The 24,249-nt window shown below is 61.7% G+C and overlaps 2 protein-coding genes across 4 annotated transcripts; both read right to left on the bottom strand.

The window, feature by feature from the left end:
• Positions 1–1,108: 1,108 nt before the first annotated feature.
• Positions 1,109–17,713, bottom strand: EPS15L1 (epidermal growth factor receptor pathway substrate 15 like 1). Of its 3 annotated transcripts, XM_049787688.1 has the most exons (25): positions 17,670–17,713; positions 16,620–16,661; positions 16,462–16,551; positions 16,325–16,372; positions 15,411–15,506; positions 15,095–15,157; positions 14,562–14,687; positions 13,911–13,970; positions 13,510–13,743; positions 12,767–12,924; positions 12,520–12,676; positions 12,272–12,357; positions 11,861–11,933; positions 10,710–10,871; positions 10,285–10,482; positions 9,950–10,114; positions 8,263–8,386; positions 7,709–7,759; positions 7,506–7,639; positions 6,945–6,999; positions 6,627–6,709; positions 5,296–5,428; positions 4,881–4,928; positions 2,059–2,267; positions 1,109–1,294 (listed from the first exon to the last, which is right to left on the bottom strand). In XM_049787688.1, exons 1-25 carry the CDS (start codon positions 17,700–17,702, stop codon positions 1,151–1,153), a joined length of 2,772 nt encoding a protein of 923 aa, XP_049643645.1. In that variant the 5' UTR covers positions 17,703–17,713; the 3' UTR covers positions 1,109–1,150. The 3 variants fall into 3 exon arrangements, with proteins under 3 accessions (XP_049643645.1, XP_049643646.1, XP_049643647.1); XM_049787689.1 differs by lacking the exon at positions 4,881–4,928 and having other exon boundaries at positions 17,670–17,711; XM_049787690.1 differs by lacking the exon at positions 2,059–2,267 and having other exon boundaries at positions 1,213–1,294; positions 17,670–17,711.
• Positions 17,714–19,187: 1,474 nt separating this feature from the next.
• On the bottom strand, positions 19,188–24,215 carry CALR3 (calreticulin 3). Its single transcript, XM_049788393.1, has 9 exons — positions 24,125–24,215; positions 23,933–24,034; positions 23,023–23,226; positions 22,252–22,346; positions 21,383–21,553; positions 21,087–21,203; positions 20,371–20,502; positions 19,946–20,038; positions 19,188–19,371 (listed from the first exon to the last, which is right to left on the bottom strand). Exons 1-9 carry the CDS (start codon positions 24,213–24,215, stop codon positions 19,222–19,224), a joined length of 1,155 nt encoding a protein of 384 aa, XP_049644350.1. The 3' UTR covers positions 19,188–19,221.
• Positions 24,216–24,249: the final 34 nt, after the last annotated feature.

Raw genomic sequence — 24,249 nt, 5'->3', positions numbered from 1 at the left:
GGAGGCAGTGAAGGGTCTGAGGTGGGGCCTGGCCCTGCAAGACTGGGGGCTCTGCTGAGTGGGCCTCACCCCACGCCCAGGACCCTGTGCCGTCCTGTGCCCTGATTGGCCCTGGGCCCGTTTTCTGGTTTGAAGCAGTAATTGGGGCGTTGCCAGCAAGTTCACCCCAGAACACACAGACGCACCCATGGGACCCCTATCCAACAGCAGCAGCCAGAGACCCAGGCATACAGCCCCCTCCCGTGTGAACCCCCCAGATAACACTGTCCTGGTCAGGCCCCATGGGGACAATGTTCTGGAAGCAAAGGCTGAGTTGCCCGCCCCAGCAAAGGAGCCCCTGCTCTCCTATCAAGCACTTTCTTCTTATTTTTTTGGTATCTGGGTCACTCTTGGCGGGGCTCAGGAGACCCTCTGGGATGCCGGGGATCAAACCCAGACTGGCCACGTGCAAGGCCAGCGCCCTCTGGCTGCGCCATCATTGCTCCTGATGGAGCCTTTGAAGGGGAGTCTTCTCTGCATCTCTTCACTAACGAGACGGTTCTGAGAAGTGACTGGGAAGAGGCCCACTGGTCAAGCTAATGGCCATTCCCAGTAAAACCATTTTGTCCACTGAAGGCTCAGAATGAGCTTCACAAGGGATTCAGAGGTGGGGTCACTATATCCCGGGGAGATGGGAGGTTCTGTGGGGGGTGCAGGGGCGGGTGGTCCTGGAAATATGACACGTTGCCCAAGGACAAAACTCCTTTCTTTTGATTTTTGTTTTTGGATCACATCTGGTGGCTGTGCTCAGGAATCATTCCTGGCGATGCTGAGGATTGAATCCAGGTCAGCCATGTACAAGGCCAACACCTTCCTCACAGTGTTATAACTCTGGCCCTGCACAGCAACTTTCCTCCGACAGATGGCGGTGGACGGTGACTGGAGATGGGTGTGTGTGTATGTTCGCTCGGGCCAGCAACGGTGGGGGGGTGGGGCGCGGTGACACGAGGGACCCCTCCGCCCCCCAGCAGGCTCCATGGAAACAGGGGCGACCCTCACCCAGAGGCCCAGGCCCAGGGTCCCTGAGTCTCTTCGTGGGGTGGTGGGCGCGACTGGAAGAGGCAGCTCGTTGGTACTAAAATAGTTTATGTGATGCCTGGCCCGCCGGGCACTAGGCGGGCATGTCAGCCTTGCTGAGCGCGATGGCCCGTTCCAGGTCTTCCTGCTCCAGGCGCCGCAGGCGGGCCACGCGCTCCCGCTCCGCCTTCTCGCTCTCCCGCTTGGCCCAAGCCAGCTGCTGCTCCTCATTGCCCAGCTGCGGAGAAGAAGGGGAGCAGTTACGTGACGTGCCGTATGGAGGGGGCACTGAAACTCAGCCGCCTGGTTGCGGGGGTGTCCTAGGGTGCCCCTGGGCTAGAGCCCTCACCTCTGCCAGCCGTGGCTGTTTGAACCTTGTGTGGACCTCTCTGAGCACCTGGGATGGTCCCTGCATGCCCCATGGACACTGGGCCGATTCCCAGGGGACAGCTTCCAGCTGGACACAGAGCCCAGCCCTTTTCGGGGGGCTGCATGAGAGCCACAGTATCTCAGGGGTGACCCAAGTCTTGCTCACTCCCTCCGGCAGCCGCCACAGACTTTCAAAGGTTTGAGAAAGGCTAAACTGGGGTACCCACAGGGGCGTGGTTGGCAGAGGACATGGAGCCCAGAATTCTGGAGCCATAGTGAGAGGGACCCAGGAGAGGTGGCCCCCAGCTTCTCTGGCCAGGTGGCGAGGGTGCCTTCAAGAAACTCACGCGGACGCAGGCTGCTCCTGCCTTTATTGGCCCATGTGCCCCCTCATTCGAAGCAGGCAGACTACCCCCCCACCCTGTACCCCGCAAAGCAGCCCAAAGCCCTGGGCCCTCTGCCTCAGTGTGGGGGGCAAAGTCAATCTCTCTCAGTCCATCCGTCCGTCCGTCCATCCGTCCGTGTGTCCCTGGCGCTCCCATGTAGGTGACCCGCCCAGAGTCCCCCGGAAGGACTTTCCTTGCTTTCCTGAGAAGCGGGCAAGGCCCCGGCGGGGATCGGGGCTCAACTTACAGAGGTGAAGGCCGAGAGGCCCAGGGAGGCGGTCTTGGGGGCCTTAGCCGGAGAGGAGGGAGCGAATGGGTCGTTTCCACTAAACGGGTCCCCAAACCCCGGGTTATTTTGGAACGGGTCACTGCGGGCCCCGGCCCCAAGAGGCTGGAACGGGTCGGGGGCCGTGGGGGCGTCTGTGCAGCCCAGCGGGCCTACGGGTGTGCTTTCACCTGGAGGGTCAGAGAACAGGAGAGACACGGTTACGGGGCACCAGGCACCCCGGGATGACCCTCCCTAGCAGCCAGGCAGTGTGGACAGGCCCTGTGGCTTGGAAGCAACACAGCTGAGCCAGGCTGGGCTGGCATGTGTGGTGTGGGCAGAGGAGCAGTAGTGCCCCCATTCCACAGTCCCAGGGGACGTGGGGGGACGGGACGGGTGAGACTTGGGCTGTTGGGGAACCAGAACCAGTCAGCCCGTTAGGGCTGACTCAGATCTGCATATATCCAGGGACCTATGGGTGCCAAAGGCAGGGCTTTGGGGCTCCTCGGGCTGTCCCTAGTACCGAGGCCTGTTCCCCTGGTTCCCCTGGGGTGGGAGCCCCAGCTCAAGAGGCACTGATGAACCACGGACGCGACTGACTCCACTACAGGGACTGAAACTGCACCAACCGCCCTCACTTTCGGGGGCGGGGGGGGATTGTAGGGCGGCTGCGGCTCAACGGACCCCGCGTCGTCGCCCCGTCCCCACACCTGACCCGCTGCCGGGTCAGCTCCTTCCCCCTTCGGGTGCCCCACAGGCATGAGGGCCCTCAGGATGCGGGTCTCCCAGTGCGGCGGGGCTGTGTCCCAGAGAGGCATGTGTCGGACCAAGGAGGCAGTGCCGGGGGCCCAAAGCTGGGACAGGATAGAGACCCCTACAGGTGCTTTCCAGGAACCAGCCGGGGCTGGGGTCCCAGCAAACAGGGCCTTGTGAGGACACACATCCTCCGGGCTGGGCCTCCCCCCCTCCCCCACGGCTCCTATTATGGTTCAGGCAGGGCTGAGGGTGCAGGGAGCCTGAAGAGGGACGCAACCCCAATATCGGCAGAACAAACAACAACAGGAGCTAGTGCTGTGGTCTGGGCCGCGCCCGCCCCGCCCAGCCGCACCCACAAACCACACTCCCCCCCACGCGCCCCTGGCTTGCTACGTGGGAGCTGCCAACGCTGGGGACCTTGGGCAGGGGGGCCCATCACAGGCTGTGGCAGGGCCCAGATAAGATCTGAGCGATGAGCCCCACAGCTCAGCACAAGATTTTCCACCCAAAATATTTACCGACTTTTCAGAAATCTGCTCTGGGCGGGTGGGCAAGGTGAAGCCTTGGCAGAGACTGGGGCAAAGGTTGGGGGTAACCCAGGGGGAAGACAAGTGGGAACCTCATTCCTGGGCCCTGGGAGGAGCAGCCAGGGGTCTGTCTGCAGAGGCCCCCACACTAGCAAGCAAGGCTCTATCCTATAGCTGTGGCACCCGAGCTGGTGCTCCATGCTGCTCCCAAGCATGGAGGGCCCTGAGGCTCGGAGTGCGGCCAATGGCCTACAGCCGATGCCCCTCAGGGCCCAGAGCTGTGGGCAGCCGGGCAAAAGCGCCTCTGCACCCAATGTGCACCCCAGGAGGTCATCTGGAGGGGCTTGGGACAGGGGAGACAGAACACACTTCTCTCTGAGCCTGGGCCTAGGGGTTCCCCACCCCTCCTGGCTGGCAGGACCTGGACTTTTGCCCTCGGCTGCATGCTCTGCCACCCGTGGGAACTGGCTATGAACAGCTTGGCACCAGGCAATGGTACTAACCGCACAGCAGGGCAGGGAGGGGTGAGCACAGGGCAGGCAGGGGGAGCAGGGCTGCAGGGGCAAGCTCTGGGTGGACAGGGGTGAGGTGAGGGGCAAGCACAGGGCAGATTGGGGTGAGGGAGTGAGCGCAAGGTGGGCAGGAGTCAGGGGTATGGACCCTGCAGTGAGCTTGTCACCCCTCATTGGGCCTGGGGTGCCTAGGGTCCCCAGTGCGGGCAGATGGGGTGAGGCCTGCGGGGAAGGTGAAGATAAAGGGTTCACACTTGCTGGGCAGGGGTGAAGAGGTCATGGCTCGAACAGCCAGGGTGAAAGGTGAAAGGTAAAAGGTGAAGGGTGAGACAGGGAATGCCGAGGTTCCCCCAGGGTGGCCGGGCTGTTTTCTGCAACCCCGGAGCTGCTTGGGCAGGAAGTGGCGGCCAGGGTGGGGTGCAGGGCCGGGGCCAATCACGGGCACCCGCAGCCACTTCCTGACCCTGCAAAGAATCTGGTTCCTCCTTCGCAGATCAACAACTTTACCTAGAAACCCCGAGGGCGAGCGGGCGACTGTACCTGCCGGGCGCGGGCCAACGGCCGGTTTCGGAGGCTGTTTTGCATTTGCGGGAGGAAGCACCCCCAAACAACACCTGCCGTTTCCGCAGCCCAGACAGGTCTTTCCAGCAAAGGCCTTCAGGCACGGGGTTGGGGGTAATCAGGGCTGCGGTCAGTGAGGGACTAAATCACCACCGAGTTGGGGCACCTGAGTGCCGCTCCCACTTCACAGACGTGTTTATCGGGGACCCACGAAACTATAAGCAGTTCACAACACACCAGTTGGACCCAAACCCTGCAGTGTTGATCAGAGCACCCCAAAACCAGCCAGGACACACACACACCACAGGCCAGGGAAGGGAGCTGGACTGAGCCCCACAGAGCCTGAGGATCCCCCAAATGCAGGACTCTGTTGCCAGCCCCCACCCCCACCCCAGAGGCCCAGGAGGAGAACTGAGGCTCGGCGGGTCCGGGGCCAGCCGTTACGTACCGCCCAGGAGCGCGTAGGGCGCGGGGCCTCTGCGGTCGGCCGTGGGCTCTGGGGAAGAGTCGGAGAGAGGCCCTGAGTCCTGCCGCTTGGCCGTGGCTACAGTCCGCGCGCTGGTACCCGAGGAAGGCGTGTGCAAGTTCCCGTGAAAGGGGTGCGAGCATGTGTGCCCCACACCCGACATATGCGAGGAACGTGAGCTGGCATTTGCGTAGCCCACACAAGAGCCATGTGCTAGCGAGGGCTGCGGGCATGTGTGTGTGCCCCACACCCGAGGGAGCCATGTGCATGTGAGTCCCCATGTCTGCCTGTGTGTGCCCCCCTCGAGGCAGCATCCATCCCACGTGCAGCCCGAGGCTCCCACCCGGTTCAGGGCCCCGGACACCAGCCCTGGCTCTGCGGCCTGCAGGGCACTGACCACTGAGCTGCTGGGGCCGTGGGGGCGCCGGCTTCTTGGGCGGTAGCGTGGGGGTGTCCTGCTTGCCCTTAAAGGGGTCCTCAGGGAATCCTGCCCCGCCAGAGGAAGAGCAGAGAGAGCCAGAAGCAGGGGGCTGCAAGAGCGGAGCAGAGACAGGCAGAGCAAAGTTAGTAGTTCCTGAGGGTCCCAGGATGGACAGACAGACAGACGGAGATGCAACCTCCGAGGGGCGGAGGGCAGAGGCGAGTCACGGGGAAAGGAGCTGTCTGAGCACGTGCACCATTCTGCCCTCCGTCACATCGAGTCTGGGGTCCTCTCTAGCAGAAACGGGGCATCATCTGAGTGCAGCAGCACCATGGAGTCACAAGATCCCTGGGAGACGGTGGAGTGTGGGGACAGTGGGGTGCAGTTTCAGAGAAGGGGACATGCCTCAATGAGGTCCTGGAGGCCCAGCCCTCCTCCACATTGCTCCCAAGCCCTATTCTGGGGGCTGTTTTGGGGGCAAGGCCCCAGACTCCACCTGGAAGTGCTTTTGCGGTGCAATAGTGCTCAGGAACGTGCGGCAGTCGGGGGCCCATGGGGTTGCTGGGGCAGGACAGGGGCTCTGGGGGCACCGAGGGAAGGGATGGTGCACGCGCCAGCACCCGACATCTCACTTTCATTTCCTCCCTGCTCTTCTGAGCTGCCTGAACAAGGCCAACTGGGCGGGGGCTGGGGGCGCAGGGGGGATGTGTGGGCCCAGGGCCACACCTACCCAAGGTTAGAGTCTGGGGAGACAACTAAGGGACAGCTCCCAACCAGCCCCAGACAGGCCCCTCGCTGTCCCCTGCTCCCTCAGGTGGCTGGCACATCCCTAGAGGACTTCCCAGAAGGAAGCCATCGGCCTGGTGGGGTCACCCAACAGGGTCTTAAGGGGCGTAGGGGCGGGTCCAAGCTCAGGGCTGCCCAGTGTCCATATATCTACCAGCTGCCTCCAGGCCTCGGGGACCTCACGCTGCCCAGCCCCATGGGCTCATAGTGGCAGGAGCAAAGGGCATGGGGCTAGGCCTGGCCTGCCCTGGGCTCTCTGTGGAGTCCAGGCTGGGGGGCTCAAGGGCATCTTGAGTCCTGGAGCTCGACCCCCACTAGGTCTGTGCAGCCAAGGTAACATAAATCTACAGGCCCCGGAAGGTCCCAAGATCCCCCCACGGCGGTGCTGAGGAAACTGGAAAGGCCCTATCATCTCCCTCGGCGGTGCAGAGAGACCCTGGGAATGACCCGCCATCCTCTACAGCAGGGCGAGGGGATGGGGCAGGCGCACACACGAGCCGCAGACACGTGCACAGGCTGACCTGGGCCATCTGGCTGAAGTCGGCGAAACCCTCGGTGCTGCTGAAGGAGCCGCTTCCGAATGGGTCCACGGCTCCGAAGTGGCCTGTGGGCAGTGTCTCGGGTCACAGCGGTGCAGGGCACTCCTCTTGGGCCCGGACTCATGCACACAAACTCACACCCAACCACTCTCCAGCTGACTTCGCAGCCAGGAGGCCCAGACCAGGCCACCCCATGGCGCATGCTCCAGCCTTGGCCTAGGCCTTGGGCACCAGCTGCCGCAGAGCTGTGGCTCACCAGCGACCAGCACCAGCGCTCGGGAAGGCCAGAGCACTTCGTACCTGAGTCTTTGGAGGAGATGCTGGAGAAGGGGTCACGCGGCTGGAAGGGGTCGAGCTGCGGAAGGAGGGAGAGTGAGCAGGACTGGGGCAGTGTCTCCCGGGGGGCCGGGGTGGACGGGTCCCTCAGAAGGGTAGGGGGACGCAGGTGGGGAACCTGTGGATGTGCCCCAGAGCTGGGGGAAGGCAGAAGACAGAGATGACCCCAGAGCAGCCCGCCGCAGGTGTGTGTGCGGGCAAATGACAGGGCCACCGGGTCACAGGGTGGGCAGTACCAGGAATCCATCGTCCTGAACTCCAGGCAAACCCAGCCCAGGGGGTGCCACCCAGGAGCTGTGCAGAGAGAGCACGGGAGTGTAGGGGGATGTGGGAAAAGTGGGTGGGTGTGGGGGTACAGGGATGTGTGAGGTGTAGGATGGCACATATGGGCATGTGTTGTGGTGTGGGGGCCCAGAGTACATGGTGAGTGTAGGGGTGTGGTGTAAGGCACGGAGGAGGTAAAGAAGTGCTGCTGGGGTGTGTGAGGAGGGTCCAGCCCTCCGCGGGCCACCATGCAGTGCTCACCTGGGCAGGTAAGGCGTTCTTGGAGAAGGGGTCCGAGGTGAATGGGTCGCCCCTGGCCTGCTTCTTGCCGAAGTCATCAGGGATGGAGCCACGGAATGGGTCACTCTCCCGGAAGGGGTCCCCGCCGAACGGGTCTGCATGGGGGGAGCATGAGAGCCCACGTCCACCCAACCCACAGTGCTCAGATCCCAAGCCCCACTTACCTGTCGAGGCCGGTGGCTGCTCTGCGAAGGGGTCACTCTGGAAGGGGTCGCCTGGGCGGCAGGACAGGGATGGTGAATGGTGGGGGACTCCTGCTTGGCCCTCAAGCCACCCACACCCTCCATGTGCCGTCACGGGCACACGGACCCAACACACTTGGGATGTTCGTGGATGTGAGTTGGGACATAGGATGTGATTGGGGTATGTTGGACAGCTGGGAAGTGACTTGGAATGTGTTGGGATGTGGGTTGGACACTGAGTTGGGTCTTGGGCGGGAGTTGGGATTTAAGTTGGATTTGGGTTGGACAAATGGGAAGTGAGTTGAGGTTTGGACATGAGAGGTGATGTGACCTGGAGTGAGGTAGATGTGGACTGCTGCTGCCTGAGCCTTGGGCACTATGCTCAAAACCCTGAAGCCTGGGGTGTCATTTTACCCCTGGAGGAGACAATGTGCACAGGGGGCACCCAACACCTGAACTCTCGGCTCAGCGAACCTGCAACCGCGATGCAAGGGCTAGGGCATTTCCTGGGCTTTTGGGTGCTGGCCTGGCTGTACCTTTGAAGGGGTCAGCGCCTTTGAAGGGGTCCGATTTGAAGGGGTCCTCAGCTTGGAAGGGGTCGGGCGGCAGGTCCCGGGCGGCGTTGCTAAACAACAGGGCTTTGTTTTGGAAAGGGTCGTCCTGCAGCGGGAGAGAGGCCGCGCATGACCGCCAGCCCCACAGTAAGTATCCACACCGTCCACACCTCTCTGGAACATGCCACGACTCACCTATGGGGCCCCCAAGAGCGTGGAACGGGGAGGGGCGTGGGAGATGGGGGTCTGGAGAGCTGCAGTAGGGAGTGAGGGTGGAAGGCTCTGGAAGGCTGACCAGGAGGCCAGCACTGAGCCCAATGGCTAGTTATATGAGGTGGGAAGGGAGATTTGGGGTGAGCATCGGCACCACAATGAGGTTGTTTTCACCTCTCGGGTCAGAGAACAATGCTATTTGGGGAACCTGGGGGTGCCCCCACGCCCAGCTGCAGCCAGCAGAGCACACCCACACTTTGCATGCGGGACCAGACTTCCAGGGGCCACCAAGCACTCTCGCCCGGAGGGAACCGCGTGACAGGGATGAAGGGGCACAGCCCCAGACGGGCGGTCATTGATGGCCATGCCCAGGGAACCTTGTGCTGACCTGCCCGGACCTTCAAGGGATGGGGGGGGGGCATAGGTCAGAGGCAGCTGCCCATCCAGAGCCCAGCTGGGAGAGCCCAAAGGAGGGGGCACTGGAAGAGGTCCCCAGGACGCCAGCTGGCTCCTCCTGGGGCGTGTGGGGCACCCAGACACTAAGACGAGCAGGGAAGAGCAACCCCAGGCAGGGGCTGTGGGAACCTGCACTGGGAAGAAACCGACACTGACCGGAAGCTCTGAAAACTGTATTTTGTCAGGGGCCACACAGCAGGGTAGCCCCGATGGGGTGATGGATGGAGTAGGGGTAAGGCTGCCTGACCAGAAGGTGGGCCGCACCAAGAAAGCAGAGCCCCGCAGAACCTGCCCAGGTGAGGGACACACCCCTGCAGATCCAGGAGTCCTACAGCTGCAGTCAAAGCAGAGTGCCCGTACGCAGGGTCAGGTGGGCAGTCCATAGGAGGAATAGGAGGGAGGAAAAAGAGGGGGAGGAGGAAGGAGAGGAAGAGCAGGAGGAGGGAAAGGGAGGAGGAAGTTGGGAGAGTAGGGAGGAAGAAAGGAGGGGAGAGGAGGCTGTGGAGGAAGAGGGAGGAGGAGAAAGGGGAAGAGGGAAGAGGTGGGGTCAAGAGGGGTGGAGAAGGGAGAGGGCAAGGAGGAGAAAGGAGAGGTAGAAGCGAAGCCCCAGACAACAGGCAAAGCTCTGTGTGAAGGAATAGTAGCACCAGATCCAGCACAGCCCCCAGGAGACTCGCACTGGTCAGCTGCCCCAAAGCTCCAGAGACGTGCACCCCATCAGCTGCCCCCAGAGGCCCTGGAAGGAGTCTGGCAGGAGGCTGAGAGACAACCGCAAGGTTTCCAGGGAATGCTCTGAGCAAGCCCCAGGCAGGGCCTGGGGCTCCCAGCACTCACTAGCAGGGTTGCAGTACAGGGCCTGGGATGCTGGGGGTGACCCCTGGGAGAGCAGAAGCGCAGGGCCGAGGGTCCCAGGAAACAGCAGCAGAGACCAGGCCTTCCCCCGCACCAAGCAAGAACACAGGTTGGCAGCAGGCGGCCCCGCACCCTACTGGACTTTTACCATGGCTCCAAAGCCCGCCCTGTCCGGCACGCCGCCCTCTCCCAGCTCTGCCCCCGGGCTCAGGCTGCCGCCAACATGAGCGCTGTCGGGCACCAGGTCCAGCTGCTCCAGGCTCCGGCGGGCCTCATGCTGGCTGTCATGAAGCTGGGACAGTTTGTTCCTGGCCTGTGGAGCGGATAGGAGAGTCACGCTGCAGGCAGGGCCAGACTCTGACATCACGAGAGGAGGTTCTGACATCATGCTGCGGGTGAAGCTGGAAACCTGGCCAGGCCAGGCGCTGGGGCAGGGCCACATGCGAGCTTGGGGGTGTGGCGCAAACCCACGTAACCGGGCACCTGGGTGATCTCATCCTGTGTGGATTGCAGGGAGCGGAGAATGGTCTCCAGCTGTGCACGCCCGGCCTGGATGCTCTGCTCCAGCTGCGTCTCCTCCTGCTGCAGCCGCGCCAGCTCCGACCTGGCCCGGTTAACGTCATCCTCCTGCGACTTGAGATCCGACTCCTGCGATTGGATCTGGGTCTTCAGCGAGGAGATCTGCGACGGGCAGCAACGTGATCCCGGGTCCTTCCACCAGTTCATTCCCCAGCTCCCTGGCACGGCAACCAGGCCACCTCTGCCCGGCACCTCCCCGCAGGCCACCCCGCAAAAGAGCCTCATGGGACTCGTGAGCTAAAGCCACGAGTGTGGAATAAGATGGGGGCGTGGCCCAAGATGCGGAGGTGGCGAGTGGCCCAGGGCCGAGGGGGTGGGGCGGGTCGCACCGTCTGGGTCTCCTCCTGGCACTTGCGCCGCACATCTCCCAGCATGCCCCTCAGCTTGGCCTTCTGCTGGTCCATCTCGTCCAGACGGCCCTGGGCCTCCTGCTTCTGGGCCTCCAGCTCCTGCAGGCCACTCGCCTCCCGGTCCAGGTCTTTCTGCAGCTCCTGGGGGAGAGGGTTTAGAGAGGGCGGGTCAGGACCACCGGGACGACCTCAGGCAGAGCCCCGCAAAACCATCTCCCCAACCAATGCCTGGGAATGAGGTGAGCAAGCAAGGTCTGGAGAACAGACAGAGTTGGGGGGCTATGTAGAATCGACCCCCAGGAGACTTCATTGAGGGGCACTCGGGGGCATGGGTGAGGCTGCGCTTTGATTCTGTGCCTGCGTGCATGGAGACAGAGGCCACACGGGGCCGTGGGGGTGGGACCTGGCGAGCATCGCCAGGCGACAGGAGCACAGGGAAGGGGCTCAGGTCATCCACAGAACCATCATGGGGCGCGTGGATCCTTGATAAACAGCCACACAGGACCACCAAACTGGGTCTTCCAGGAGGGAAAGGTGGTCAACCCTCGACATCGGGAACCAAGATGTTCCCCAGATGCAGGTGTGGGGTCAGCATCTGACCAGGGCATGCAGAGGGGTGCAGAGAGATTAAAGGGATGTGGAGAGCAAGAGCCACAGAGGGGAGGAAGTGCTCTGACGCCCTGGGGCCCACCAGGCATGCCACCAGCTCCTGAGTATGTTAGGCTGGCACGGCACCACACAAAAAAACCACATGGGGCTGCAGAGGCACTGCCGGGAGGGGAGGGGTCCTGCTCCTGTGACTGAGCAGGCAAACAGGCAGTTTGGGGTGGGGGTAACTTCCCAGATCCAAATGCACTCAGGATGGACCCCTAACACCCACACACCTTTGCCCTGAAAACAAGGAAGAACACGACATGTCTAAGCAAAGGGCCCCCTCACCCCCCCAGAGAGGAAAGGTCACTAAACCAGGCTGTTCCACACAAGGGCTAACTGGATGAGGTTTGAATCACAGGCATCGGAATCAAAGAGCCCCCCACCAATCACACCAGCAGCCCCCACCTCCCTGGACCAGGGACAAATCCGGCCCACTGGCCACGCCCCACAACCAGCTCACCTCCAGGCCTACCCACCTGGACCTCGGTGGTCTTCTGCCTAATGGCTTCCTCTTTCTCCCGGATGTCCTGCTCCAGGGAGTGCTTCTCACTGTGCGCCAGGAGCACGAGGGAAAGCAGAGTGAGGGGTGCAGGAACTGGCCACAACCCAGTGACTTACACACACAGCCCTGTGGACACGGCTGACACAAGCCTCACAACTGAACCTCTCCAAGATCAGCCTGTCAGGAGGGTCTGCACCTGGGGAAAGCTGCCCCCACTCCTGCCTTCCCAAGGGCACCTCGCCTAGGAAACTCGCCCCCACCTTTGCCCAGGGGCATCGGAGGTGCCCAAAGTTAATCCCTTCATGGGGCAGGACCCGTCCCCACAACCCCCCCATGGCCCTGTCACGCAGATGGAGCAGACACAGTGGGGTTCCCACACACGCACCGCTGCAGTTGGGCAATCTCCTGGCCGATGTCATCCAGCTCCGCCACCCCAGTCAGCTCCCCGGGGCCCAGGGAACTCGAGCTGTCCTGAAAGCAAGGCCACCAGGCCAAAGTCAGCCCGGGCTGGGATGCCAGGCAGAGACGCTCGCCCCTGGGACTAAGTCGGGACTGCGGGCCACGGGTGCCCCCTGGTGGCTGGCTGGGAAAGGTGCGGCAGGTGGCGGGCGGGCAGAGCGCCCCAGGACTCACCGGGCCCGGGATGCCCCTCTCCGAGGGCGGGACCATGTCTGGGGAGAGGACCTGTGGGGGATCCATGCCCCTGGTGACTTTCTGCTGGATCAAGTGCATGGCCAGGGCGAACTGCTCCTGGCTGAGCTTCCCCGTCTGCCGGGTGTCGGCCAGGGCCCTGGGAAAACAGAGGTTCTAGGGCAGGGCACGGTAGGCAGGCACCAGAGCTCCGGGACCCAGCTGCCCTCAACCCCGCACAACCACTTACCAGATATGCGCCAGCAGGCTCTGCGGGAGCCCCGAGTGCAGAAAGATGTCCTTGGCCTCCTGGCCACTCACATAGCCGTCCAGGTCCAGGTCGGTCTTCAGGAATATCTCATCAAAGCGCAACTTGTCGGCAACCGGCACCACCCAGCTCACGGGGGGCTGCAGAGAGGGCAGGGTTCCTGCCTTAGGACCGTACCCCAGAACTCTGCAGGATCCTACTCCTGTCTCTACTCCTCCAGCTGCTTCTACAAGCCCCCGAAGGGGATCCCGGAGGGAGAAACTGGCTTCCATGTCTCTCCAGAGTAGCAGCAAGGCCAATCTGCGTGTGAGTGGGGCCACTGTGGAGAGAGGCCAGTGTGCAAAAGAAGGAATGACCTGGCGGCGGGGCCAGTGTGTGGCTACACAGGACCAATGCCTAGATGGGGAAGCTTTTGTGGGGGCCAGTGCCATACTGGCACTGTGAATGCACCTACCAGAGGCCACCATTGGGAGAGCATACCCAGGCTGAGGGCTGCCATGTGGTTGGGAGGGGGTGCTCGGCACCAGATGTCTAGTCTGAACCTCTAGCTCAGGGAGTTCTGAGCCCCAAAAGTGAAAAGTCTGACCACAGCCTTAGCCCAGAGCTGAGCTCGAGGTTCGAGGGGCTTGGGGAGAGTGGTGGAGGCAGAGCTAATGGAACACCCGGAGGGCCATCTGGAAGGCCACTGTGGCGATGGGGGCTTCTAGTGGGGACCCACTGGGTACCTGGGCTGGCTTGAGGCTGTGCTTGGGAGACAGGCTGCCGGCACTGTTGAGGCTACTGACGCTGCCGTGGGAGGGCGTAGAGCGCAGGCTGTCCCGGGGAGGTGGGCTGGCAGGGAGCACGGGCACGGCGCCCGCAAACACAGACTTTTTCCTCTTGGCAGGCGGAATGAGGGAGGGTGGCAGCACAGCGGGCACCGGCTCCTTCTCCAGGGCACGGTAGACCAGGTGCATGGCCTGTGAGAGACCACGTGAGCAGGGCCCAGGGAACACCAGAGGGCCCAGCCCTTCCCTACGTACAGTCTCAGAGAGACCACGTGAGCAGGGCCACGCCGGGTCACCAGAGGGCCTGGTATTTCCCCAACACGCCTGCGGCCCCCCTCCCCAGTGCCAGGCCTACGTACCACCGCAAACTCGCCTCTGTCCAGGTGCCCGTCCTTGTCGATGTCACTTAGGTCCCAGACCTGCCAGGACAGAAGTGGGCTGAGCAGTGGTAGGAGCAGAAGTTCATGGGGAGCAGCCAGAGCTCAGGATGGGGAAGAGCTGCACCCCAGTTTCCAACAAGACACCTGACACAGGGAGACCCTGTGGGGCAGGCTGGAGTCTACTCTCAGGGGGAGCATGTGTGCGTTGTGAGAGGTATGCAGTGAGGTGTACATATGTAAGGTATAGAACTACAAGTATGGATGCATGTACATAAACATTGGTAGTATGCACATGAGTGAAGGACACATGTTAATGCATGTACATGCATGGAAACTGCAGACAAATATGCAAGGATGCACAAGTGAACAAAGGCCTGTGCACGCGTGCACACGTGTACATGAATGATGGGATGTGGAGACACAAGTGGGTGAGGCAACTGTGCCTGAGCGCAGACACGCACATGAACTCCAGTGCACTGAGGGACAGTCGGAACGACCCATGCCAGCCCACATCAGTCCCCCTCATGCTCTGCTACCAAGGCCCCCTGCTATGTCGAGCCAAGGGAGGATGTTGGGTCAGTAGAGCCCTTCTGGGGTCCACCCTGGCTTGCATGTGGGATGGGCACTCACCCTGCCCAGCACATCCAGCGGCAGCTTGGAGTTCATGAGCACGGGCTTGACCTTGTCTCCTGAGAGCAGACCGTTAACAGGTAGGAGGCTCTCAAAGATGCCGTCGAACTTGGCCTTCTCCTCCACCTGGAGGGAACACTGAGCTGGGTGCAAGGTACGGGTTCCGCCTGAGGCCCTCCTCTGGACTGCTGCAGGCCTCCCTCCCTAGAGACTGAGTCAGCTGGGCAGGGGTCCCATGAGGCTCGAGGACCAGGACTGGCCATGTGCAACACAGGCACCTCACTCTCAACATCACCAAGAGCATATAAGTGGAGTGGAACCACCACAGGAAGCTTTGAAAGTTGTGCTGATATTGCCAAGAAGCTGCTTCCTACTAAACTGAAACTTTCTGGCGTGAGAGGACTGGACAATCTTCATGAAAGATGCAAGAACTGCAGAGTCCAAAGGGATGCCCGTTCTTGGGTGCAGCGGACACACTCGTGCACCAACGGGGACCAAGCTCTGTGCACACACCGAGGCTCATGGCTCCTTACCCTCACAGCCCAGTGAGGTTCCGCAGGCGCCTGCACACTCAGGAGTGGACTGGTGCTCTCGTGCTGCAGAAAGTCAGGCAAGAGCTGAGGCTAGCCTTGTAGCACACAGGGGGCAGTATGGAGACCAGGGCACCCCCCCTCCACACACACACAAACAGGCCCTAAGGCCCAGGAAACAGGGTCCTAACTTGCAGACATTGGGAGGAACTGCGCAAACAGCCTGCTGAGTGTTGCACAGGGAAGCAAGGACATCTGGGCACCTCAAATTGGGGGCGGGGAGGTTTGTGGGGAGGTGCGTGCCCATGCTGGTACTCACAAACTTGGGTGGCGGCACGCTCAGGCCCAGACTGCTCACACTCACGTCGTGGCCGCTCTGTGCACAGGCCACCAGGCGCAGGGCCACGTAGAAGCCCTGTGGAGGAGATGGGGTGTCTGAGCCCCCCTACCCTGGGGGATAGCCGGGGTCCTTCCCAGAGCAGGAAAGGCTGCAGTGCGTGGTGAGGCGGAGAACCAAACCAGGTTTCTGTGAGGATATCTGGGCCTGGGCCACTACTAAGCTGGGAACTGGCTGTGCCCCGAATCCATCCCTGGGACCAGGATCTGGGGCACTACTGGGGGGTTTTCCTGGATATGAGGCAAATTAAATACAGGACCAGGCAAGGTGTAGGAGTACAGAGGAGCACACCAAGAACCTGTCTGAGAAACCAGGAGCCAGAGGATGGGTACAGGGGAGCGCAGGCTGCAAGCCAAAGATGTACTGACTCCAAAGATACATCCAAACCCCAAGAATGAGGAGCCGGAGCAATAGCACAGCGGCAGGGCGTTTGCCTTACACGTGGCCAACACAGGACAGACACCAGTTTGATTCCTGGCATCCTAAATGATCCTCCAAGCCTGTCAGGAGCGATTTTTGAGTGCAGAGCCAGGAATACCCCAAGCGCCGCCAAGTGTGATCAAACCAAAAAAAAAAAAAAAGAGCCCTGAGTGGGCCAGTGTGACGAGGGTGCTGGCCTTTACATGGCCAACCAGGTTTGATCTCCAGCCCCCCACAGGGTCCCCTGAGCCCTCCAAGAGTCCTGGGCACGGCAGGGTGATGGTCTATAAACAAAGAGGAAGCCCAAGATGAGGTGAGAGGAGTTCCAGTGTAGGCCTGGCCAACAGGACTCTCCTAACCAGGGGCCTGCAGGAAGCCGCACCACAAGGCATGCTATTGGGGTACTAGAGAAATACCTGTTTGTCCAAGAAGCCACGGCCTTCTGGGTCCGCCAAGTCCCAGATCTATACAAGACACAGTGGTGTCAGCAGCGGCCCAGCGACACAGCCCCACCCGGACCCTGGGACCCCAAAGGGGAGCAGGCGGCACACACCTTCCCCAGGACAGCATCTGACAGCCCCGAGCGCTTCAGGAACAGCGCAGCCTCGCTGGCCCCAATGCGGCCCGTGGAGCTGGGGTCCACCTGCAGAAGGGGCCCATGGTGGTCAGCCAGGGCGGGGGACACACGGGCAGGGCCACCCCGCAGCTTACCTGCTTGTAGTAGGATTCATACAGAGGGTTCCCAGGAGGTACCTGTGATCAGAGCAGATGAGGTCAGAGCACTGGGGGTTACCTGCACCCTGGGGCCCTCAGTCCTCCAAGGCAGGACCAGGCGAACAAGGTTTCGTCCTGGGAAGGCGGGAGGCAGCAGGTGAGGCACTCCACCAGAGGTGGGGTGACCCCAGAACTCACAGGCACATACCCCAACAGAGGCCTGGGGCCACCTCCCTGCCTGCTAGTGCCCAGCCCAACTTGCAGAGACCCAGTGGATCATGGCCAGCTCCAAGCCCCTAGGCTGAGTGGCAGCTCCCACCCCAGCTGCACTGCCCCCCACTCCCCACAAACCCACAAAGCAGCACAGCTTGTTGAGCCCCACGCAGGGCCAGGCTCAGCGCAAGCTCCGGGTCTGGGGGTGCTGACTCATGGCTGGGGACAAGGGCAGGGAAACTGAGGTCAAAAAATGATCGCCCGGGGTGAAGACACCAAGAACCTGGCCCTGAGGGCTAGAGCTACCCAGGGCCACTACAGCAGAACAGGTGGTCCAGCGCCCTGATGGGGGGGGAGGGCCTGACCCTGAGCAGCCTCGGGGGACACAGAGGGCAGGGCTACAGAGGACAAGGGATGGGTGGGGACAGGGCCCCAGGCCATAGGCAGGGAGCCTATGCAGAAGCAACTTCTGAAGGTGCCCCTGGGTGCCTCCTGTCACTCCCAAGGCTCAGCGTGGGGTCCCCGCGCACCACCACGGGCCACGGCCACGCTGCAACCCAGCGGACCCAGGACCGGGCGGGAGGGGGGGGGCGGCTGGACCGTGCGGCCGGGGTCCTGGACCTCCCCCCCTAGGCCGGGCGGGGAGTGAGTGAGTGAGTGAGTGGACGACGACGGGCTGCAGGGCCTCGCCTGGGCGCCTCGGGGACGCGACGGGCCGGCCGAGGGGGCCCGGCGGCGGGTCCGTGGGGCCTCCGCACGCCAGGCCCGGCCCGGGCCCAGGACGAAGATGAGCTGAGGACGAGTGGGCGGCTCCGGCCCGGCCCGAGGCCCTACCTGCTGCGCGAGAGGGACGAGCGGCGCCGCCATCTTCCCGCAGACTCGGCTCGGCCGCGGAGGGGCGGGGCTGCGCGTGCGCGCTGGGGAAGGACGCGAAGGGGCGGGGCCGGGCCGGGCTGCGCGTGCGTGGTGGAGGCCGGCGGGGCGGAACCGCGCGCCGCGAACTCGCGGAAGGCGGGGCCCGGCCGGCTGGACGGGGCGTGGCTAGTTTGGGGGCGTGGTGTAAGGAAACTGGCGCGGCCGGCGGGGCAGGCTCAGCCCCTGACTCCACCCTCTGGATGCGGCCGGGTGGGTGTGGCTCAGGCCGTGGCCCCGCCCCTGGTCCAGGCTGGCTGGTCCCTCCTCTCCGGGCGAGGATGCTTCTTCCTCCGCTGAGCATCCCGAGCCTGGCAGCGCGCGCCCAAGATGTTGCGCTGTGTGCGGGTCTGTCTGGGAGCCTCTAGCTGCCCCTTCCGCTGCCCGCGAGTCGCTCTCTTTCTTTTTTGGTTTTTGGGTCCTACCCGGCTGCGCTCAGCGGTTCCTCCTGGCTCTGCGCTTAGAAATCGCTCCTGGCAGGCTGGGGGAACCATACGGGACGCCTGGATTCGAACCACGGTTGGTCCTGGTTCCGCTTGCAAGGCAAACGCCCTACGGCTGTGCTGTCTCTCCAGCCCCAAGTTCCTCTCTTCTGCTTTACACACGTGCAGAGAGTATAGGAGGGGACACAGTGTCAGCCCACAGGTCCTTTGAGTCCTCAGTCGCGCCCACCCTGGGTATGGGCACTCTGTGGGGCTAGGGATCAGGCCTGTTCCGGAAGGCCACTGGCGGGTCAACACAGGGGATGGGGTCTCCAAGGCTGACCCACGCAGGGGCTGGGTCTTCTCCACCGTCTCTACGGGGGGGGGGGCAAGGTCTTCAAGAGACGGTGTCTCCACGGCTGGGTCTGCATGGCTGGTTCAAGCCCATCCACACGGCACAAATCCACACTTCTGACCCCAGGTAGGAAGCTACTGAGGCTAGGGTGCTCACCCAGCCTACTGCAGCAGCAAACACTGACTCAGAGCGCCTATCAGGAGTCTCAAACTCGCGGCCCGAGGGCCATTTGCGGCCCTCCGTACAACATTTTGTGGCCCTGCCCTAGAGGAATCTTTTTTTTTTTTTGTTTTAGTTGTTTGGGTCACACCCCCCAATGTTCAAGGCTTACTACTGACTTTGTACTCAAGGATCACCCTGACTTTGCCTCCTGTGGCCCCCAGGTAAACTGAGTTTGAGACCCCCCCCTAGAATAGCAGTTTGGGGGTAAAAGAGGGAGGCGATGCAGCAGAGGGCGAAGGAAAAGGACAGGACAGACTTGCTATGCGTGCAGAAACTCCAGGGCTGCCAACAGCACCTGCTAGAAGCTTCATGAGGACCAGGACAGGAGCAGACCCCAGGCACCCAATACAGTAATATGGGGGTGCGGGTTTTGTCCCAGAAGTCAGCAGGGGCTGGAGACCAATCTTCTTTGGCAAAGAAAGAAAACAGGAAGAGTGAGCATGACAGACATCGTGGCTTTTATGCTTTCTGGCCGCTACAGCTCTTTCTTGTGGCCAAACCCAGGGAACCCTGGGAACCTGGGGGACTGGCCATGCCTGGCCCGTGGCAGTTCTGCCTCGTCCTGCTCCCGGGCCAGCTTCATCTCCTCTTTCCCCTGGATCTCGTCCATCTCTTTTTCAGGGCCCTGGAGCAAGAGTGGTTGTTATTAAGCGAGATCCCAGGTTGGCCCGATCCCAGGTTGGCCGTTGCCCCCCCCCCCCCGCCACTCTGCACAGCCAGGGACCCTCTTGAACTCTCAGTGGGGGACCTCTGCAAGTGTGTGGAGGGAAGAACATGGTCCCAGGGGAGGGGCCTAAATCGCACAGCCATGATGAGTATCTGTGTGGAAAGACTGCAGCTGGGAATGAGGCAGGGCCTGTGTCCACCTGAGTCTTGCACCTAGTGGCTGCGTGGGCCACTCTGTGCTGGGGACAGCACCCAACTCAGAAATGAAGGGTGCAGTGGGGGGGCACTTGTCTTGCACATGGCCGACAGGGGTCCAACCTGTGCATCCCCTGGGGCTCCAGGAGTGATTTTTGAGCTCAGAGCCAGGAGTAAACACCGAGCACTGCTGGGTATGACCCAATAACAAGCCAAAAGAGAACAAAACTTGAGGGTCTGTGAGTTGAGGGGTGCCTATGGGCTGGATCTCACGTGGGCTCACGTCTAGTGAGGGAACAGTGGAGTCTGAAAGAGGAACTGAGGGACCATGAACACACCTTGGTCTCACCCCACGTGGCCTTGCCGAACTTCTGGGCATATTCTTCATCATCTGTGATCAGGAAGTTGTCGAAGATGGTTCCAGACCTTACCTGCAAGGCACAGGAGATGGGAGTGGCTTCCCAGTACAGGCTTAACCTTGGAGCTAACTCGACCTTGTAGAATGTTCCTTTGCTCCAGGATACAACTGGAGAGTACAGAGGAGGGGAAGGGGCCTGGGGTAAGAAGCTGGGGGGGGGGGGGAGCCTGGAAGGGCCAGCACATGAGGCCCTGGGGGATGAGTCTTGGCGGGATTCTGATCTGTGTGGACTCTGATCTGTGTGGATGCCAGACAGCCTCCTGGCCAAAAGTGGGTCAAGCACTTAAAAATACTAGGGCACTGCCTGGGGCTCCACCTTCAAGCTTTGTTCCAAAGAGGTCTGACCTGCCACAGCTCCAGGCCGATGGCACCGATGTCATCAAACTCCGTGAGGTCAGACTCGGCCAGGTAGTTGGCGTCCTTGGGCTTGCGATGCAGCCAGACGTTGCTGTCAATGCCCTCAGGTTTCAGCCCATCCTGCCCCAGAAAAGTGGACATGGTGAGCAGACAGAGCCCTGTTCAGGAAGGGGCGGGATTGGAAGGGCTGGGCCTTCCTGGGAGGGAGGGCCCTGGGATGGGCGAGGGCAAAGTCTGGGGTAGGAGGGGCCTGGGATGAAAGGAGACTAAGTCTAGAGTGGGCAGAGTAGAGGATGGAGCATGGTAAAGTTTGGGAAGACAGGGTCTGAGATGGGGCACTGGGAAGAGTTAGACTAGGACACGGCAGTCTGGAGAAGGCAAAGCCTAGGGTGGGCGTGGCAAACACGAGGAAGGCGGAGTCTATGGTGGGCGTGGCAAACAAGATGAGGGCGGAGCCTGGGTGGGCGTGGCGGTCTGGAGAGGGAGGAGCTTGGGATAGGGCAAGGAAATTTCTGGTGAGGGCGGAGCCTAGGAAGGACGTAGCTAAGTCTAGGGAGGGCAGATAATGTCCGGGGGCGTGGCCTGGGAGGGCGTGGCAAAGTCAAAGAGGGTGGAGTCTAGGTGGGCGTGGTCTGGCCTAGGGAGGACTGGGATGGCACAGAGTTGAAGGCAGATGAGGGCCTGAGCCCTTGGTGACAGCAAACCTGGTAGGGCGGTTTCTGCAGCAGCGGTGCCTGCAAATCCACATCCCCGTCCAACTTGCTGTTCCAGTCGCTGGGCGCGCCGGCCCCGGCCTCCAGAAACTGCTTGTCCCAGTCCTTCTAAGGTGGGCGAGAAGGAAGCCGTGAGACACTCATAGGCACAGGAAATGATGAGGGCTTAGGCATCAAGAGGGCTGGCAGGGAGGAGCATGGGTAGAGTAGGGGACACAAGCAGGGCTGTCTCTGACGAGGGGGACAGGTAGGAGGTCTGAAGGGTGGGACCAGGGACAGGGCCACACCTGCTCCCAGCCCTGTTGCTCTGTGCCCGTCTTCTTGGCCGATGATTTCAGCGACTCCAGGTTCCAGTCATACTCAATGTCCCCTGACTCGGCCACCTGCCCATCGATGCGTACCTCATAGGAGAGGTCAGGCCTGAGCACCAGGGTGTAGAGGTGTGTGTAGCCATCCACCTGCATGAGGGCGAGGCCACATAAAGGCACCCAAGTCCTCATGGGGTCCTGCGTAGGGGCCCCAGAGCCCCCCATCCCGGACCTCAGTCTCTGCAAAGGGCTGAGCGTAGTGCACGCGGCAACCCTAGGGCCAGGTGGAGAGCAGGCCGGGCTGGGGTGCTGGGGTTCTATCCTGCCCTCCTTCAGCCTCTACCCTGACCCCTCGCAGTCTCCCAGATTCCAGCCCCTGATGTGCCAGGCCTGAGCGGGCCCCAATGCCACCTTCCCAGAGGCCTGCATCCATCTGCACTTCGTTTTTCATTTTATTCTTATTTTGAGGAAGCCATATGGGGTGCCGGGGATTGAGGGTGGACTGGCTGTGTGCAAGGGCAAACACCCTGCTCACTATGCTATCAGTCCCGTCCACCCTCACCTCATCTCTACCGGCAACTCTCTAGGCTAACACCCACATCTGTGCCCACATCTGCACTCACCCCCTTGCACACCCACACCTCCAGCTGGGGTCCCACTGCCCCAGGGGGCAATCAAACTGCCCTGGAGCCACAGCAGGAGAACCCCATGCCCGCGTACATCACGCTAAGTCCCAGGAAGTCTGGTGTACAACAACTTGACTCAGCTCAGTGGGCACCCCTACACCTCTGAAAAAAGCGTGTCAGACCAGCTGAGGTCCTGATGGGGACCCCACAGTCTTTTCACACCTTACACCTGATCGACTTCTTGTTCTCATGATACTGATTCTTGAATTGCAAAATAACGTGGACTTTTGTGATATCAAATCCACAAATATCGGGTCCTACGAGAAAAAAAAATGATGGTTGTGCTCAGGGTCCACCTGCTTCAGCCTCACGGGGCACCCACAGCCATTCTCGGATAAGGGAGTTGGGGTGTGCTGGGAGCACTTGGGGTTCCAGGAGCAGGAGCGGCAATGCCAGGGCTGGTCGGGTCCAGACACCTAGTGGGTCGGTTCTCGAATACATTCACATTCATCTTCACATTCCCAGGAGGGCTGTGGATGTGGACAAAGGTGAAGGATTGGCGGCAACCCTGGGGCTCCATACATATCGCAAGAGGTGGGTAGCATGGGGCAATGGGGGTGGGGCAGGGGTCTGCCTGGGATCCAGCCCTGGGTTCCAGACATGCGACCAGCAGGGATTTCTCCTGCATATTTTTTTGGTTTTGTTTTGTTTTGTTTTGGCCAAACAGGGCGATACTGAGGCATTACTCCTGGCTCTGCACTCAGCAATCACTTCTCTTTTTTTTTGGGGGGGGGGGATTGTTGGTTAGGGCTACACCCGGTGGTGCTCAGGTGTCGCTCTTGGCTCTATACTCAAGAAAGACTCCTGGCAGGCTCTGGGGACCATATAGGATGGAACTGGGGTCGGCCCCTCGCAAGGCAAACACCCTCTCCACTGTGCTATTACTCCGGGCCAACGGCCCATGTTCATCCGCAGTGACTCCCCAGTGCGCACCAAACATGATGTAGTAAGGCGATTTGTTATTGAGCTGCCTCTGGTCCAGGCCGGCCGGGAAGACCTTGACGTAGCCGCCACCGCAGTCCATTTTCTGCTCGTGCTTCACCGTGTACTGCAGCACCAGAGGGCGGCCCCTGCTGCTGAAGGGCGGGAAGCGCGCCGAGATGGCGTAGAAGCGGCTGTCCTGGGTGGTCTGCAGCCCTGTGGGCAGGCCCGAGGGAGCTCAGGGCTCAGGAGGGCCCAGGGGAGACGGGCGCTGGGCCACTCCTGGGGTCTGTACTTGGGAGTCGCTCTCGGCAGGATTCAGGGTTGCCTATGGGGTGTTGGGGTCCCCTGTGCTGGGGGGGCATGTCTGTTGGGCCAATGGAGGCTTTGAGTGTGTGGGTGGATGGTATATAATATTTGGGACCACACCAGGCAGTGCTGACCGGGCTGACTTCTGGTTCTGTGCTCAGAGGTCACTCCTGCTGGGGCCCCGGTGGACCCTGTCTGGAAGCGCAAACCTAGGATGGCCACATGCTAAACAAGTGCCCTAACCCCAGTGTATCTCTCTGGCCCCTTTCCTTTTTTTCTCTTGGGCCACACCCGGTAGTGGGTGTGGGTTAGGGTTAGGGTTGGCCTCCAGCTCGGTCTGTCTGCTGTTGCCACCGGCCCTGGAGGTGTCAAGAGAGGGGCGAGGGGCGGGGAGACAGGACTGGGGTCCGGTGCATGTCTGTATGTGGCCACCCTGATTGTGTCCAGCATGGCAGGTCTCCCCTTGCACAGAGCGGGGCGGCCGGAGCAGTTGTCCAGGGATTAATACAAATGAAAAATATGTAAAAAAACATTCGGGTCGTTCTGCGCCACGCATAACCCTGTACAGCCTCTCGTGCCTCAGGTTCCCCAGTGTCCCGGCACTCCGTCCCACCTTTGTCCTTCTCTATGTGGCCGTAGAACTTGCCCGACGACAGTCGAAAGTGCCCGAAACCCGAGTCATTGGTGGACGGCACCCAGCGGTTCCTCCAGTGCTCTGCGCGGGTGGGGGACAGAGGGGCAGGTCAGGGTGGCCGAGGGGTGCCCGGGGAGCGGCGGAGCTGCACGCCCGAGGGGCCCCCGTCACCTCCATCCAGGAACTGCTCCTGGAAGTAGACGGCGGCCAGAGCGGCGCGCAGCACGAAGAGAGCGCCGAGGGCGACGCGAGGCGGGGCCATGGACACGACGGCGACCTGGTCCCCGACGGAGGCC

The sequence above is a fragment of the Suncus etruscus genome, chromosome 15, assembly GCF_024139225.1.
Source record: "Suncus etruscus isolate mSunEtr1 chromosome 15, mSunEtr1.pri.cur, whole genome shotgun sequence".
Classification (NCBI taxonomy): Eukaryota; Metazoa; Chordata; class Mammalia; order Eulipotyphla; family Soricidae; genus Suncus; species Suncus etruscus.
Note: the sequence above shows the minus strand (reverse complement) of the source record. Positions and strands in the feature narration are given on the sequence as shown.